Source organism: Motacilla alba, chromosome 2, assembly GCF_015832195.1.
Source record: "Motacilla alba alba isolate MOTALB_02 chromosome 2, Motacilla_alba_V1.0_pri, whole genome shotgun sequence".
Classification (NCBI taxonomy): Eukaryota; Metazoa; Chordata; class Aves; order Passeriformes; family Motacillidae; genus Motacilla; species Motacilla alba.
Window position 1 is genome coordinate 43093672 of NC_052017.1, and position 16612 is coordinate 43110283.

Genomic DNA, 16612 nt, shown 5'->3' on the forward strand with positions numbered 1-16612 from the left:
GCACTGGAGCATTGTTAATGAATATTTGCATTCCCTCAACAATGTCAAAGATCCAGCAGCATCTCTTAACACAGTCTTCAGATATCACAGTGGATACACAGCATGAAGCTGTACTTTTACTTGCTTAGTAATATTACATTTATCATGATCCCATAAATATTTCATCAGGTTTATTGGTAAGATAAAGGCATGTGATCTACACCTCATATATTGTCCTTTGTACTCCCAAGGAAGTGAGAGAAGGTACAGTTATTACCTTTATCATTATCTTCTCCTCTTCCACCTTCAGCTGTTGCTTTAACACAGGCTGCAAGCATATAACAGAAGCAGTTACCTTGACTTTGGAACAGCTAGAGTTTACCCACCTCCCACCATGGCACAGCACACTGTTTCATTCTCCCTCTGTGACCTTCAACAGGAACAGAATTAATCAACATGGTGTACTTAGAAACAATTCCAGCCCTTTACATGTCTCTTCTCACAGAATTAGAAGCATCAAGATCAGATCGAAGGAAGAAAGTATCAGCTTTAACACTACTATTTTTTCATATTTTGTTAATATTTTTACACCAATATTTACACTAATAGTTTGTTATCCTCAAAGTAAGAGAAATTTTACCTTCCTAGTCACAGAAGTCTCACATAAAGTGTGAGACAATGGATGCTTGAAAAGATTAAAGCTAAATCTTTCTGCCCCTGTTGTAGATTTGCAGTTCCTCCCAGACATATCTACAGTATATGAAGAGCCGGAATGGAGCCTTGCAATTCTGAGAACTTGCCTGTCTTTTCTGAGTTGGTCCATTTAAAAATCTTGTCTTGCAGAGCAGTGTATTTTAGGAGTAGTGTCTGATTCCATGTTGGTTTGAAACAGCAAAAAACAGACTCTTCAGAGAAATTGTTGAGGCATGACATGTACAGGGTGTGAATAGCTTCAATGAGTTGACCCAAATCCCCCCAGGTGCCTCCAAATTAAAAAAAAAGAAAAAAAGGCATTTTGTTTCTCAATAAATGTGGGCAACTCCCCACATTTTTCTATTTCTGAATCTGTTAAAATTGTCAGAGATAAAAGCAGAAATGAGAGTGTGACATCTGGATGTTTCACAGAGGAATCTCTTTAGCTCTGACAGATGTAAAAGATACAACATTGTTACCTCAGGAAGGAGAACTGATCCCCCTAGAGAAGTCTATATCTCATAATCACAAGAAAAGTTTTGCTTTGTGCCTTAAACTAGTCTGGGATTATATAACCTTTTTGGGTATATGAATATGATAAATGATAATTATTTTTTTCAGTAATTTCTTTTAAATTCTTACAGAGAGCTTTTGATGACTAAGAAATCACCCTCAATTTTAACATATTAGCAGGGCTTTCATTACCACATGAATGGACTGAACATAAATCAATAACTTGTAAGATCAATCCTGTCTCTTGCAATACTGTCTCTGAGCCTGATTTTTTTTCTTATTTAAAATATACTGGGGAAATAACAGAAACAACTCTTGATACATGCACCCTATAACAATGAGAGTGTTTGCAGCAAAAGAAATTAGAAAATTTAAAATTTAACTAACTGTATTCCAGGGGGCAGTTCTAGAAAACGGTGTCACATACTTTGCCACTAGAGACAGAGTCAATCTACTGAAGAGATTAAAAGTTCATTCATGTATCTTTATATTGTTTGCAATGAATTTAGGCTTATTCATGTTCCTTTGCAACAAAACCTTCTGTTGCTTATTCCTCCTACAAATCACAGCCAAATCCCAGGAAAATCCAGAGATACTTTATAAGAGGACATTTGTTAGCACTGCTCCTTCTAGTACAGAGTGTTCAGCGAAGACTGGGAGCACTAGGAATGCAGATGGTTTAATAGCTCTACTGCATACTGTAAGATACCCACAGCATTTTCATATTTGGGAAGGCTGACTGACCCATACTAAATCCTAGTTAAATAACAGAAGCCAGCCTCTAGCTCTTTCCATTCACCTGCCTTGTCAGGGGCAGGAATTAGAGGGCTCAGAGATTTCACTCCGTGCTATACATGGGACACAGAAATTGAGTACAAATGAGAAATACACTTTTCATTTCATGAGTTCCCTGAAAAGCACTAACCCTAGAAGAGGAGAGAGCAGCAGATTCACAGCCCACTCTCAGATTTCACTAAGCACGACTGACTCCACCCCTCCTAGCCATATATCTTCTGTATCACCACATCCAGCCAGGACCTTGGTGTGCAAAATAGCTGAAAGCTACCCTCAGGATGAGAGCAAGGCAGCTGCTCTGTGGAATTTGGAGTCTGTGCTTCCTGTTCTGTCTGTTCTGCATTTTTCTTCACCAAACAACAGCTAAAAGAAAACTGAAGTTTGTGTCCCTAGTAAGTATGGGCAAATGAAATTTCTTCAAAACCTGTCACTTAATACTCTTCTTGTGCTCTACGGTAGAGAGGAGGGGGCACCTTTTAAAATATTTAAATGTTTTCTCCATATTCAAAATTCATATTGTATTGTCCAAAAAAAAATCTTAATTTTAAGTAAGATTTTATAATTTTGTCTCCTTTGTGCACTTCTACATGGACTTACTTTCTGGATGGATATAGAATGCTTATTTTATAGAACTAAGAGAAAAATAACGCAGGATTCTGTTTTAAAATGTAAAAGAGGATTTCATAAATACCAACTAAATACCAACTGTGCAAAAACCCTCTTCACCATGGAAGAGTTTTCACTTTTCCAGTGGTTTCAATGGACTAACATGCAAAGTAAATTTCAGTATGTGAAACTCAAACAAGTGTACAATGACTTTGAACAAGCAACACAGAAACCAGCACTGTGAAGCTAATGCTATTTGCAATGGTTATGATGTACCATTTGTTTGCAGGAAGCCTGAATCTTATTCTGAACAGCACACACACATATAAATAATTTTTTTTCCTTCCCGTTTTTGGTTTAATTTCTCCTTGCTTGGATTAAGAAAGTTTTTTTTAAAATCTTAATATTTTAGAATCATATGGCAAATATCTACAGGAATTATTCTGCAAAGCATACAAAGCAATGAATTCATCATATGAATGAAAAAATCCAATGTACCTTACAAATACATCTTTTCTCTGAAGTGAAATTTCAAAACAGGTTCAATGTTTTCAGAGCAATAGTTTAGCCTTTATTTACATATTAGATAACACTTCTATCACCTCTTGTGATGAAAAAGCCAACATATGACTTTTTAAGTCTAATTTCTGCCAAGAGAACTTCACACCAGTCATCCACAGAACTGTTACTTTGTGTAACAGTTTTCGTTTTTCCCTTTTGAATTCCAGCTTAGTCATACCAAAATACTAATGTTCAATATCTCTGAAAAATTACTTACATGCTTCTGTTAATATTATGGTCTATACCTTCTAAAATACATAAAACCTCTTTAAAATATAATAGGGTATCCTATAGTTTTTATAACTTGCAAAAATTTATTTGAGCTAATTTATTCTCAAATGCCAAAGAACAACCAGTTATATTTGTCTAAATAAATTAAACAAGAAATTTAGCTATCTAAATTTAAGGCAAGAACCATTAATATACTTAGCATCTGTCAGATACAGTACTCACTGTCATAGCATATTCCTTGTGACTAATTAGTTATAATCACCACAAAAAATACCAGTAACACAAAAGCAATTTCATCTATTTTATCAGGTATTTCGCCATGGTGATCATACCCCACAGGAGTTTTTCCCAACTGATAAGCACAAAGAAATTGCAAGACAACAGGGATATGGCCAGCTTACCAAGGTGAGTTTGTTTACCTGGGCAAACAGTTGAAATACTGAAAGATGTTGTGTTGATGTTTGGGGGTTGTAACTTTGCTTTCACTTGGAGAAAGCCCTTATTAAGTTGCCACTTAAGAACAGCCAAGGAACTTACAAGGAAACTACAGCAACAGCACTCACTAATTTTGAATGCAACCGAGTCAGCCTGTTCTGGTCCAGTGCCAGCATATGTTGAGCTTTTTGATTGCACATTAGGTCTTCTGGGAGGAGCCAGGCACTGGTGACCATCTCAGCTCACCTGAGACCATACAGGAAGCTTTAACCATCAGTAGCAGAAGGTGATGGCAGTGCTGACAGACACAACCCTCCCTCAATCTGCTGAATAAGAGTGCTTCTTTACTCATAAATTGTTAAATTCAGTACAAGTAGAAACTTTTCCTATGCTATGCCCAGGAAAGTTGATTTAAAACTCAACTATTTTAGTGCAGGCATTTGTGGAATCAGCTGTTGGTAGAAACCAGAAGCAGCACAGATACTGTATCTGACAGATGCTGTGCCTGCCTCGACTCCAACTTCTATTAGCTGTCACCTCTTACAAAAGAAGCCATGGGTGAACTGTACTGCCAGACTGTAAGGCAATCTTTGGACACTGGGTGGTTTTTCCCCTCCCACTGGCAGGATCCAGTATGTCTGTGTGCTTGTGCTTCATTCCTTTTTCCCTAAGACATGTAATTTGAAAGGAAAAAGCTGCCAGTTATTTGCCCAGCACTCAGAACCGGGCAGTCTCCCTGAAGTAGTTTAGAAGTGCCAGAAGTCTGGTTGCCCAGACAAATGGCTACAGTGCCTATGGAGGCAGACTGTGAGGTGTGTCTCTCTGTTAGGCACACACACCTTATGTTCAGTAGGTCTCTCTCCTAAAAGAACTTGCTAAGTCTCCACCAAAATCAGAATAGAACAAAGGCTGAGGGGTTCCTCTTCCCCACAGTTCTTAGGAGGCAAAACTGGTCTCCAAAGCAAAATCAGGCCTGTTTCTGCTCATGTCAACTCCCTTGAAGAAACAGGAGTAACAGAGCAGCTTCCCAACTCAGCTGTGACTCAATCATTCCATATAAATGCTATGCAAGTTCAGCAATTCATGCCAGCTTGCTCCAAGGCACAGAAGACTTCAAGACCCACGAGTCAGGACTTAACAACATGCATATTAGGCAAGCTGGGGCAGAAGCCTAAACCACACATATACCCTAGGAAACTGGGTGAACAATTCCAGCAAGAGGAAGAGGTGATCACGTGCACACACAGCGGGTCCTGAGTAACTCCTGGCTGACTTGTCTTTGAGCAGGAGGTTAGACTAGAGACTTCCTGAGGCCCCTTTCAACCTGAATTATCCTCCAATCCCACAACTTAGGAAATTGCTTTAGGAAGCAATGAGTAAACACTGTACTTGAGATCCCGGTGCACAGTAATGATTACATGAGCAAAGTGGAATATATTTAAATGTAGGTCAGGAAACACCAGGTACAAGTAAAAAGATGGCAATATAGAGACTATTACAGGGACACTGTGTGTCATTGTGGTGGAGTCACCACCCCGAGGGGTGTTTAAGGAGACAGTGGAAATGGTACCTAATTCCATGGTCTAGTTGACATGGTAGCATTAGGTAATAGGTTGGACTCAGTGATCTCAGAGGTCATTTTCAACCTAACTGATTTTGTGATTTGGTGATTCATGTGTCATGTGTTCACAAAATTATGTAGGCAAGTTGAAAGATGTTCAGCTAAGAGCTACTAAAATGTTGGGACTAGAAAAATTTTGCTTTGAAGATAGACAATTGTCATCAGTTTCATTTAACATAGAGATAAAGTGACTTGATTCCATTTTATGGATTATTGTTTAACTGTGAATAGGATCTGTGATGGTGAATGTTATTCAAAAATGTAACAAGATTCAGTGACTGAAATTTGGGAACACAGTCAAGCAAGAATCAAAAATCAAATGTTTCAGACTGTTGATAGTAATTAACTGTTGCAGAAAAATGCCCAAAGGCTTGGGGGACTTGTTCTTCAAGACTTCTCTTCTGGAAAACTAGATTTTGCCCAGGCTAAAATTGTAGCCCTTATAAGGAATCACTGGTGATACTCTATGGGATTCATATCCTGGATGTGTCTCCATGGACAGGTGGCTGCTCTGTCTGCACTTCCAGTTAATCAGCTCTGAGACAGCAATAGAGTAGAAAGTAGACAGATGGTGTTGGAACATCTCTATGCCTGCTTTAAGTCTCACTAGCTCAGATAAACATACACATAGCTTTCCACAGAGGAAAATACAAAACTGCATCCACCAGGAGTCATATCTAACTTTATCCAATACCATACATGCAGCAACTTCACTACTTTTTTCTCATGTCTTCTTTCCTAATTCAATTTGAAAAAGGAAAAAGGTCTTTATTCAAATAATATCAAATATTATTGCATTCTTTTTTGGTTGTAGGAATGGATGCATAGCATATTTCTTTAGCCTCTTACGCTCTTGTGTTACTTCTACAGCTTGGCATACAACAACAGTATGAGCTTGGCCAGTACATGCGGAGGAGATACTCTCATTTCCTGAGCGTTGTATACAAGCAGTGTGAGGCAAGTACTGGATCTGGGCAGGAAGATGTTTTTCATGGTTGTTAATGGGACTTCCTGGATGCATAGGAGTCTAAACTTGGTGCAGTTGGAGAAAATTTAATACCAGTTGAAATCAATGTCATTCCAAAGTATCCCTGAAACTGTAGTTCAGCTTTTATCCTGATGGCTAACTGAAAACCTTATGAAAGGTTTTTTAGGCTGCACATCAAGTTCAGCTCCCCTCACTGCAGTATGGGAGAGCATCTATGTCAAATACCTCGAATGCTACACTTTCACATGGAATGCAGATACAATTCAGTTTTAATTTACGTTCCAGCTTTTCAGTGCACATACGATGTCCCAAAGCCTAGAGGGTCAAATAGAGTCAATCTCATGCTCACTACTAGGATTTCTAAGATATTACCCTGCTGCAGCTCAGTTGTCCAGAGAAATTTTATTCCAGCTGCAGTCTTTCTCCTTCCTCCTTTTTTCTCATAGTCCTTCTTCATGCCACTCCATTTTAATGACAAAATTCCCCAGTACCAGCCTCATTTTTTCCTAGCAAGAAGACAATAAAGTAAACCTAATGAAAGAAATTACCATCCAAAATGTTTCTTTTTATTCTTCCTTCAGATTTATGTTCAGAGCACTGACTGTGATCACACACTTATGAGTGCTCAGGCAAATCTTGCCGGACTGTACCCACCGACACGGGATCAGATTTGGAACCCCAGAATCCTTTGGCAGCCAATTCCAGTTCACACAATGCCACTGTCACAGGACAATGTGAGTATAAACTAGGGTCATCTGCTTTCCCTTAATCATTAGCAAAGTACATAGGACATGAGATGAAGGTGCAGCAAAAAGTGCATGGCAAATGCAATGAAGAGAACATTGTTACAAGCATTTTGTAGAAAGTCGTAATAAACTGAATAGAAGTGGCAAGTCTTTCCAGAGGAATGGACTTGCATATCAGAGACATGATCTTAACAAAAGAGAAAGAAAAATGGTAGTACTGGGTATAGAGAAAAGGAGTTAATTTTTAAGGTGAGTAAATCACTGTAGAAGTAGATTAATCCTGAATTTAACGCAAACATGACTTTCTTTGTGGGACAAGAGAAAAAATACTTAATCTCACTAGTGCTTCAGTATTGCACAGTCCACAGCCAACAGAAAAGACAAAAGAATCATTCCGGGACTTACATTATGGTGAGAATTGAGTTACAGGATTGTTTTTCATGCACTTTGCAGGTCAATGCATGTGTACTCCAAGGATTGGTGAGAAAAGTAAAAGAGGAAAGGAAGGAGGATTCAGAGCTTCAAGCACGAGTTCATAGGGCAACGTATTTTTATATCTCCCTTCCTTCAGCTTCTCACTTTGGAGTTGTAAGGAATCCTGTGGATAGCAGCTCTGCAGCCTGCATGTACTTGTCCTAGAGGGGAAAGCTGTGCAGCTGGCTGGAGCTGGAATCTCCTGTGTACGGAAAATCTATGATAAAAAGTTCAGGAGAGTGCAGCACGAGTCCCAGTTTGTGAGAGTAGGTTTGCACATGTGATGCAAGATAAATTGTGTGGGCTTTACAAGTCTAGTTAACACAGTCTGTGTTAAACACAGATTCCCCTGATAAGGGAATCACGTCAGATAGGTCATGGAGCAATGGTTCTCACCTCAGGGTGATGAGAGCATAAAGATGGAAGGTATGGAGACATGTCTTCCTCTTCACACACACAGTCAGGAGCTGCTTCTGACACTGTCACAGGTGGGGATATCCCAGCAGAGAGACAGGAATACCTGGTCAGTATCAACACAGATGGCAAACTCAGCAAGCAGGTGCTACACCTCATTCACATCTAGGAGAGCAAGTAAGTTTATTCAAACAAATCATAAAGTCATAAACACATGCACAATTTTCATACTTTTTTCAACTATTTGTGTTTTAACTTTATTTATCCTTACTATATATACAGGCTAAACCTGAGACCACAGGTATCCTACAACACAAAACAAGTGCCTATCATTTATTGGTGAAATCATGCCTCTTCATGAACCTATGGCTATAATTCACAAATACCTTCCTATCTTGTGGAAGACATAGATTGTATTTCTAAAAATATTGAGAAACTGCTGTGAAGCAGTTTGAAGTTCCCTTCAAATCTCTCAAGTTCTTTTCAAAGTTCTTTTAATACTGGGACTATAGAGTTGGAGCTACATTACCGAAAAAGAGGCAAAAAAACACATTAGGGAAAAGCACTAATAATATCAGCGTCAAATTTTAATTTTGATTTAAAATTTAACACAGAAAATGAGAATAAAGTCAATTTAGCTAACATATATAAATAAATATAAATTAAATAACAAGTTCTTCAGTTATTCCAGTCATATGTAACCTTCATATATCTTACATTAAAGAAAGACAAAACCAAGTTACAGAAAGTTCACAAGTTTCTACAATTTAACTGAACTAAATGAAGCTGTGTTAAACAGACTCAACACAGCTGAGTATGCACAAAGACACCTATTGCAGTCCAGCTGCTGCTTTGTAATTTGTTGTAAAAATGTGATGGTGTGTTTAAAGAAAGACTGAGCACAATGAATGAAATTATCCCTGGAGAAGCTAAGAACAAAGGAGTTCATGAGGGCTTGTCTTAGTCTTCTGTCAAAGGACAAATTTCATCTTGTGTAAATGAATCCTTTAACTTTGAACTACTGCAGCTATTACTCCTCTGAACATTTAAAGATTATTTTTTATGTAGTCATCAGTATGACTCCTAGAGTCCTGAAGATGAATATCCTTGAAACTACATTCCCAAATTATTTTTCAGCTTGTCCTAACTAGTGCAGCAAATCAGAACAGCAATCCTGCAAGGCTATATTGAATTGCAGAACAAGATGCACCTTGCCTAACTTGGATTTTGCAATTTTCTTTCCAGTTGCTATACCTACCTTTCTCACACTGCCCAAAATACAAGGAGCTTCTGAGAGAAACCTTTGCAACAAGGGATTTTCAAAGGCAATTCAAGCACTATAAGGTGAAGTATTCTCAGTTCTGGAAATTCAGTTAAAGTGTACCACTTCTTCAACATTATCTAACACATAGGTTTAAAAAATAGCAGTTAATATGCTCCCTTCGGATCTCTAATCTTCAGAGTGGGTGTAGACAACATACCCAAAAAACAATTACAACATTACAGATCTGGCTGGACTGGGCTATTCCCGACAATTGAAAATGGCAAGTCATAGAAAAGATAAATTATTGACCTACTTGCAAAAACTTAGTTTCCAGGAGACTAGACAAAACAAAAACTCAGATAAAATCAGTGTCAATGCCTCTCAAATTATTCCAATACCTCCCTCTGTTTACTCCCATGTAAAGCAACTCCTCTGACATTTCTGCCTATGTAAGTTTGTGAGTTCAGATTCATTTTCTCAGTTCAGTTCCCCAGAATTTCTATAACAGTCTCAGCATTTTCCTCAAGGACCTATCCATGTTTCCCACCCAAAATCTTAATTTAGGTGTTCTCCTCTGTTTTGTGCCTGTCTTCATATGGTATCCTTTCCTTTCTTTCTCCATCCAAACCTTTGCATGACTATATAACCACATGTTTATTCTGCTGCAACACATGTATTCATGTATTCAAAAGGACACTATGAACCTCACCTGTTTTTCTATTATCTTTCACCACTGATCTCAATCATCCATTTGTTGCTCTGCATCTGGGTATTATATGCAAGTAAATCACGATTCCCATTTTACATCAGCAAATTTACATCATACCTCTCCTTCTCCTGAGTACCAATATCAGAATAATTCTGTTTACCACACTTATTTAAGCACTTCTTGGATTTCTGCCAGACTTCTTCATATATCTGTGTTCCCTCTACTTCCTTCTAAACATTTTCACCAAGCATAAATAATCACCATAATTCAAATCTGAACTAAAATCACCAACCTTCTCTAAATGCATAGGCCAAATTCTTTTACATCGAGGCAATGGTTCATTACTTTAGTACAAAGTGCAAAGACTGTCTTCTTTCTAAAAATTCCTATGTACTACTATGAGAGTGTGTAGAAGTCCTGTAAAAATGCCCTCAGTACTACAAGTTTGGATTTTTTTTGTATTCCAGCAATTTCTGAAGTTTTTAGCTACTCATACAGGATATCCATTGAAGAAGTTGACTAGTGAAAGGATTTGGAAGCTCTCTGACACTTTACAATATGAGGTAAATAGAATCATTTAGGTTGGAAAAGACCCTTAAGATCTTTGTGTCCAACAGAAATTCCTACACTTCCTTCAATCTGGTATTTTTATTTGGTTTATTTTTTTATTGTAAGTCATAAAAAGATCGTAGATCTGTGCTTCAAAATTTTTTTAAACACAGACTACTTGCAGCTTCTTTCCCAGAAACCCTCACCTAATGTCAAACTTACAACTGAAAAGCCTGTAAACACTCTAGGTGTGAGGTTGCTGTGGGTCATCCACCACTGTAAGGAACACAAACTAGTGGATTTTCATATTCAAGATCCAGTAAGTGACTGCATATGAAGAATTAGGCAAAAGGATACCTTTGGATAAAAGTGTCTTGTAACTCCCCCAAACCCCACTAGGAGATATACAGGGATAAAAATATGTTGCTGGCAAAGAAACATAAGCATCCTTCCACAAAGATTTTATGCAAATTGTACAAGCAACAGAAGTCATTATTTGTACATGGCCAGTAGTGGACAGAGTATTTTCAGGAATTAAGCAGCCATTGGAATGACACAAATTGGTATTTGTACAAGTTTGGGAGTTTGTTTTAAGCAAAGGCACTGGGCATATCACAAAAGAGCATGGATTTTATAACAAAAGGGGTATTGTGGTGGCAAACTGGCATGGGTATCTGGGTTCCACAGTCTGGAAATGTCATGATTTGAAAAAATCCTAACTGCCTTTAACTTAGCAAGAAGTCCCCCTTCAAAGTCTAGACTTACCTCAACTGACACAAAATTGCAGAGTCTTGCATTAAAAAGTTATTTTTGAAGGCAGCTTTTCCTACACTTTCATGCATAACTATTTATAAACTTAAATATTAATGATGAATTGGTCATCAGTACTGGGATATTAGTAAGGGAGTTTTAAGGTGGATTTCAGGAGTAACATGTAATATTTTACAGGGTGTGATACTAACGAGTTACCTTCAGTCCTGCAGTTTTTGCAAAAGTCCAACTTTGATCACAGCAGACTTGAATAGAATGTTAGCCAGGGCCTTAAGTTAAATGAAATGTTCACATGTTGGGACATCTCATTGTAATTTCAGTGAGGTCACCTTCAATGTTTTCCAAATGCAGGACCACAACTTTCTACTTCAATAGTTAAATCATACTGAGAATCTGTGTCACCAGACAAATTTGGAACACCCACAGCTCCCATCAAGAATTTAGCTAAACACTGGAATTTAAAAAAAAAAAAAAAAAATTGTGCTTCTCCTTCTAATGCTATATTTGATGAGCCTTGGTCTTCTTTGATACTACTGACTGAGGACTCTGAGGGTATCAATTAAGACATCTGCCTTAATTAAAGTCTCTCTCATTTTTCAAGCATACAGAGAGAGAGTGCTTACACAGTTTTTAAAAACAATTCATGAAACTACAGTGGCACACATCTCTCTGCATTTGTTACTTTCAGCTAACTGTTACCTGACTTTCAGGTAACTTGGAGACTGAAGTGTTTGCTTGCCTACAGACTGTCTTAAATAGCATGCAACCATCCAATTCTTTCCTCAAGACATAAATCACACCTACTAGAAGAGAAATGGATAACATTGTGATCTGAGCTGGTTTAACCTTGCACTTTCTATTGTTTTCTTGTTTAAACAAACCCTTAAAGTAGTTGACATTTTCCTTTGAGCTCACTTGTTACAAAAACACTCCTTTTGGTGAGCTCAGTCCAAAGGTTAAATTGCTCTAATGTAATGTTGGAAAGTTACCAACCTTGTTTAAACAGGAATTCAGGGTAGTGCAAACCAGGAGTGTTGTGCATGCCTTCCCTTCTCACAGTTGTGATCACTAACATACCTTGGACTGCATTCCCAAGGAAAGACTAATCCATCCCACTTTAGCTTGAGGACTTTGACAGTACCCAATAGACCATAATAGGTACAAATTTCATTTGTATCTCATCTTTATATATCTACCCCATACTTTGGTACATCCATACTACAGCTATACATTGATCTCTGTATTCCTCTTACACCTGAGAGCTACCAGCCCTTAAAATCCTGATGTTTATATAGGATTTGTTTCAGTTAAAATACATCCCAGCACATGACTGGAAAAGTCATATAGTGATTTTTTTCACCTGACAACATAAAAACGCCAGTTGCTTTTTGCATAATTTTAGTATTATGAATAAGTATTCCTCTTCTTGTTGAAAACTGCCCTTCAAATTTCTTTCAAGAACTATGATGCTATACATAGGAATGCTACAGCTGTCTAAATGCAAAATACAGTCATCATTTTATTACAATGAGAAAATGTTACTGGAGTGAAACAATCAGAATTTGTTCTGAGAAGTATTTTGTGCCAGAATAAATAACAGTTAGCTGTAGGAGTCAGTAAGAAAATCACTGTGTTTTCTTTCTTCACTGTAGGATATTAACAATTACACTTTACCTGTTTGGGCTACTCATGGTGTCAGGACCAAGCTGATAAAGCTGTCAGAATTGTTATTGCAGGCGGAATTTGGGTTCCACAAACAAATACAAAAATCACGTTTGCAGGGAGGTAAGCTGAATTCTTACTCCATTTAAAATCAAAAGTAAGATGGGAAAGAAGAAAGGGTATATGACAAACAATGCTGCTGATTCTATGGTAGAATGGTGAAAGATGCCATTATGGGGATATTGGTGGGCAGCACTGAAATATTTTGATTAATGGGGAGGGAGATGGTGAGCATATGAATCATGAATATCCTAATCTAACATTGTAATTGAGGTATCATTTAGATTACACTGTATAAAAATTCAATGTAGCGTACAGATTCTTGTTGAATTGAATCAAGCCTGAACTTAGCATAGGCATCCCCATGTAACTTACTTAAAAAAAATACTATTTGTAAGAATGGTGACTTTGTTGCCTAACATCTTCATATTCCACTACTGAGAGTCCTAAAATGAGATTAAAAATAAACTGCTTCTAAACCTTACTGTGCACAGAAAACAGTGGCTGAAATTTGAAAGTATTTTGTACCTTTTTCATCACTCATTCTCCTCCATTCATCCACTGTCATATTTTGAGCCTCCTTTTTGTTTTATATGGGCAGGATCTGTGAGCTAGGAAGACAAATGAACATATAACATGAATTAATTTATTGCATTTTTCAAATCTCCAACTTGCAAAACTTGGCACAAAGTTCAAAATTCTGCCCTTGCTTTACTAACAATGGCTATTAAAAATGTGCCAGAAGCTAAAGACTAATTCTGTCTAATTTGCTAGCTGGTACAGTTTTACCTTTAGGATTTTAACTTGTCGACATGCCAACCTTATATAACATACTAGAGCAGCCATTGATTTAAATCTCAAGTAGTTTGTCTCACAATTTTTCAGCAGTTAACGTTAACAAAATGCAGACAACCACACAATTTATAAAGCCCCAGAGTCAAGAGGATATGCTCTTTCTTTTTTCTCTGGAAAGCAGGAAATCACTCAAGCTACACAGACAATGGGGTAGCATTCGTTACTGCGCTCTTCTTGCACTGTTCTGCTGGCACAAACTGTGAATTCAGTTTGAAGCTGTTGAGGCTATTAGGGATCCCCAAAACATTTTACACAGAAGTAAAATAGGCCCACTGTTCATTTGAAAGAAACTGTCACTATTAATCAAGGCTCTCTGCACAAATTACCAATTGAGTCAATTGAATAAATCTGGTGCACTTAGTGACGGATTGCTGAAATGGCAACAATCGATACAGATGTTAACACAAGCATCTCTTTCATTGTCACTGCTTCCCCATTTTCTTTCAGGTATTCTTTTAAAAACTATTCTAAAGCATATCTTAGATGCTAGAAAGCCTTCATACCATCAAAAAATGGTTATGTATTCCACGGTGAGTGCTTTCTGTTTCTCTTGTGTTTCCTTTCTGCGGTTATTAAATGCAGTGAAAACCGTGAAATTTTATTTCCTCCATGAAATACAGCTACAAGCATTTTCTTATTTGGTTAACCTTAAACATCCTCAGATTTTAAAAAAAATTTAATGAACAGATGCTACTTTGAAACTTGAAGCATTCCACTTTATACTGAATGTCATATTTTTTTCATTGTAATAATGTTTTGATTGAGCAGGGAACTGGAGAAATCATGCCTCATGTTTTATTAAACTTGGATCACAAAGTTCATTTATAACAAAATCTCCTTCTCCCTGCCTCTTTTTCAAGTGCATATGGGGAAGAAAAAAGAAAAGAATTAAGTTACAGTTATTTTATCAGGCCTTATGAAGGCAGTTACTCAATTGTGATCTCATATTTTTGTTTAGAATTTACAAATGCTGTCATTGGAGGAGGAAATTTTTGGATTGCTCTCACTAAAAAGTTCCTGTTTGTAAACTGCATTTATATCATGACCTATTGGACATATATCAGCTAAAGAGCTTATTGATCTGATCTCAAATACTGTTTACGTAACAGGCATAACCAGTAGTTCTTTTTAAAAGAAGTTTTAGCAGCTCCTATTAATTATGTGCTCCTATTAATTATGTAAGATATGCAAGTGACTAAGACTTCTTAGTCTTACATATTTACATATATGTATACTTTATACATTCAGGACTTCAGTTTATATAGCCATAAAGGGACAATATTTGCTCAACAGTGCAGAGGGCAAGTATTAATGAGGCCCTAATGAGGTTAATGTTGAATGGACAGATAATGTGTGGGAAATATCGTTAAAGAATAGGTTTGTGCAATCATTTTCAACAGACCTTTAAATAAAGGTTGCCTCTGTTCACAGCATGCAGCCACCATTGCTGCCTTACAGATGGCACTCAATGTCTTCAATGGGAAATTGCCTCCTCACAGTGCCTGCCATTTTTTTGAACTTTACCAGGAAAAAAATGGGCAAGTATCTGCAAGCTATACTGCTAATATGTACTTTTTCTAAAAAGAAATTTTCTGATACCCAAGAATAATTAAACCGGATACGTGAGGTTCACTATTCAGGGAAATATTACACATTGATTTTAATTATTGTAATTGCATTCAGTTTAATCAGTAGCAGAATAAGCCTGAAAACCATATATCTATAAATATACATATATTACAGTTATGAGAGGGTTTACTCCATCCTTTTTATCTATTTAACTGCTCAGCAAGGACAGCAAACTACATGCAAATTGGTGTTGACCCCTCACTGTTTAAAAAAGGTTCTCTTCAGAGAACTTTACTAATTTACTAATTATATTAGTCAACCATAAACATATTAGCAACCAGACAAATAAGCTGGCTAAAAGTTTGTCCCCAAGTACAATAACAGCAGCATGGAAAGGCTGTGTGGTTTTGCACACCTAACTTTACTTTGACCCCTCTGTATTTTGAAACAGGCAATACACCATAGAAATGTACTACCGCAACAATTCTTTGAGGGAGCCTCACCCCCTCACTCTCCCTGGCTGCAAATTTCGCTGTCCCCTGGAGAGATTTACTCATCTGGTCTCTCCCATCCTCGTACCCTATTGGACAAGAGAATGTAGAATGTAGGACATCAAAAGAGGTAAGCTAAGTGCTTTGGGCACATGTACCCAAAAGTAATCTTGAGCCAACAGCTCATTCGAAGTGACAATCATTTTCATAAGGGTCTGCTCTGAAAAGGAAAATACACAGATCCAGGAAAAGAGAACTACACCCATGGCTGTCATTTCTACTCCATCAATGCATTTATCTATTCTAGACCAACTTTCTGGTGAAATGAAACCAAAGCCAATCTGACTTTAGGATTCTGTTTTTCATGTGGGTTTTTTTCTGTTTTGTTTTGGTTTAAGTCAAAGTCAAAAAGACCTTCAGTTACTGAAGAAGTACATGTAAATGCACTGACTTACAACAGTCACCTTTTCCTCTCTAACTGAAGAGTATTTGTTCAAGCTGATTAACAACAGTGAACATTATGCATTCTTCTTGATTTTAGTAGGCATTCAGAGCTCAAAACAGATGAATATTGAATAGTATACCAGATTGGTACTTAACAGAATGTCAAAAGTATAAAAACACAC

General features: G+C 37.3%; 1 protein-coding gene across 1 annotated transcript; it reads left to right on the forward strand.

Annotated features, from left to right (window-relative positions):
* Positions 1–2246: 2246 nt before the first annotated feature.
* On the forward strand, positions 2247–16103 carry LOC119696938 (prostatic acid phosphatase-like). The gene is made up of 10 exons (XM_038126897.1): positions 2247–2372; positions 3688–3783; positions 6305–6391; positions 7004–7156; positions 9302–9400; positions 10497–10592; positions 13002–13134; positions 14374–14456; positions 15358–15464; positions 15947–16103. The coding sequence occupies exons 1-10, from the start codon at positions 2259–2261 to the stop codon at positions 16101–16103; spliced, it is 1125 nt and encodes a 374-aa protein (XP_037982825.1). The 5' UTR covers positions 2247–2258.
* The last annotated feature ends 509 nt before the right edge of the window (positions 16104–16612 follow it).

Excerpts from the sequence above, each read along its gene's own strand:
- LOC119696938 (XM_038126897.1), top strand. The coding sequence starts at position 2,259 with ATGAGAGCAAGGCAGCTGCTCTGTGGAATTTGGAGTCTGTGCTTCCTG. Across the intron at positions 2,373-3,687 it reads AACTGAAGTTTGTGTCCCTA|GTATTTCGCCATGGTGATCA; the intron begins GTAAGTATGGGC and ends CTATTTTATCAG. Across the intron at positions 6,392-7,003 it reads TTGTATACAAGCAGTGTGAG|ATTTATGTTCAGAGCACTGA; the intron begins GCAAGTACTGGA and ends TTCTTCCTTCAG.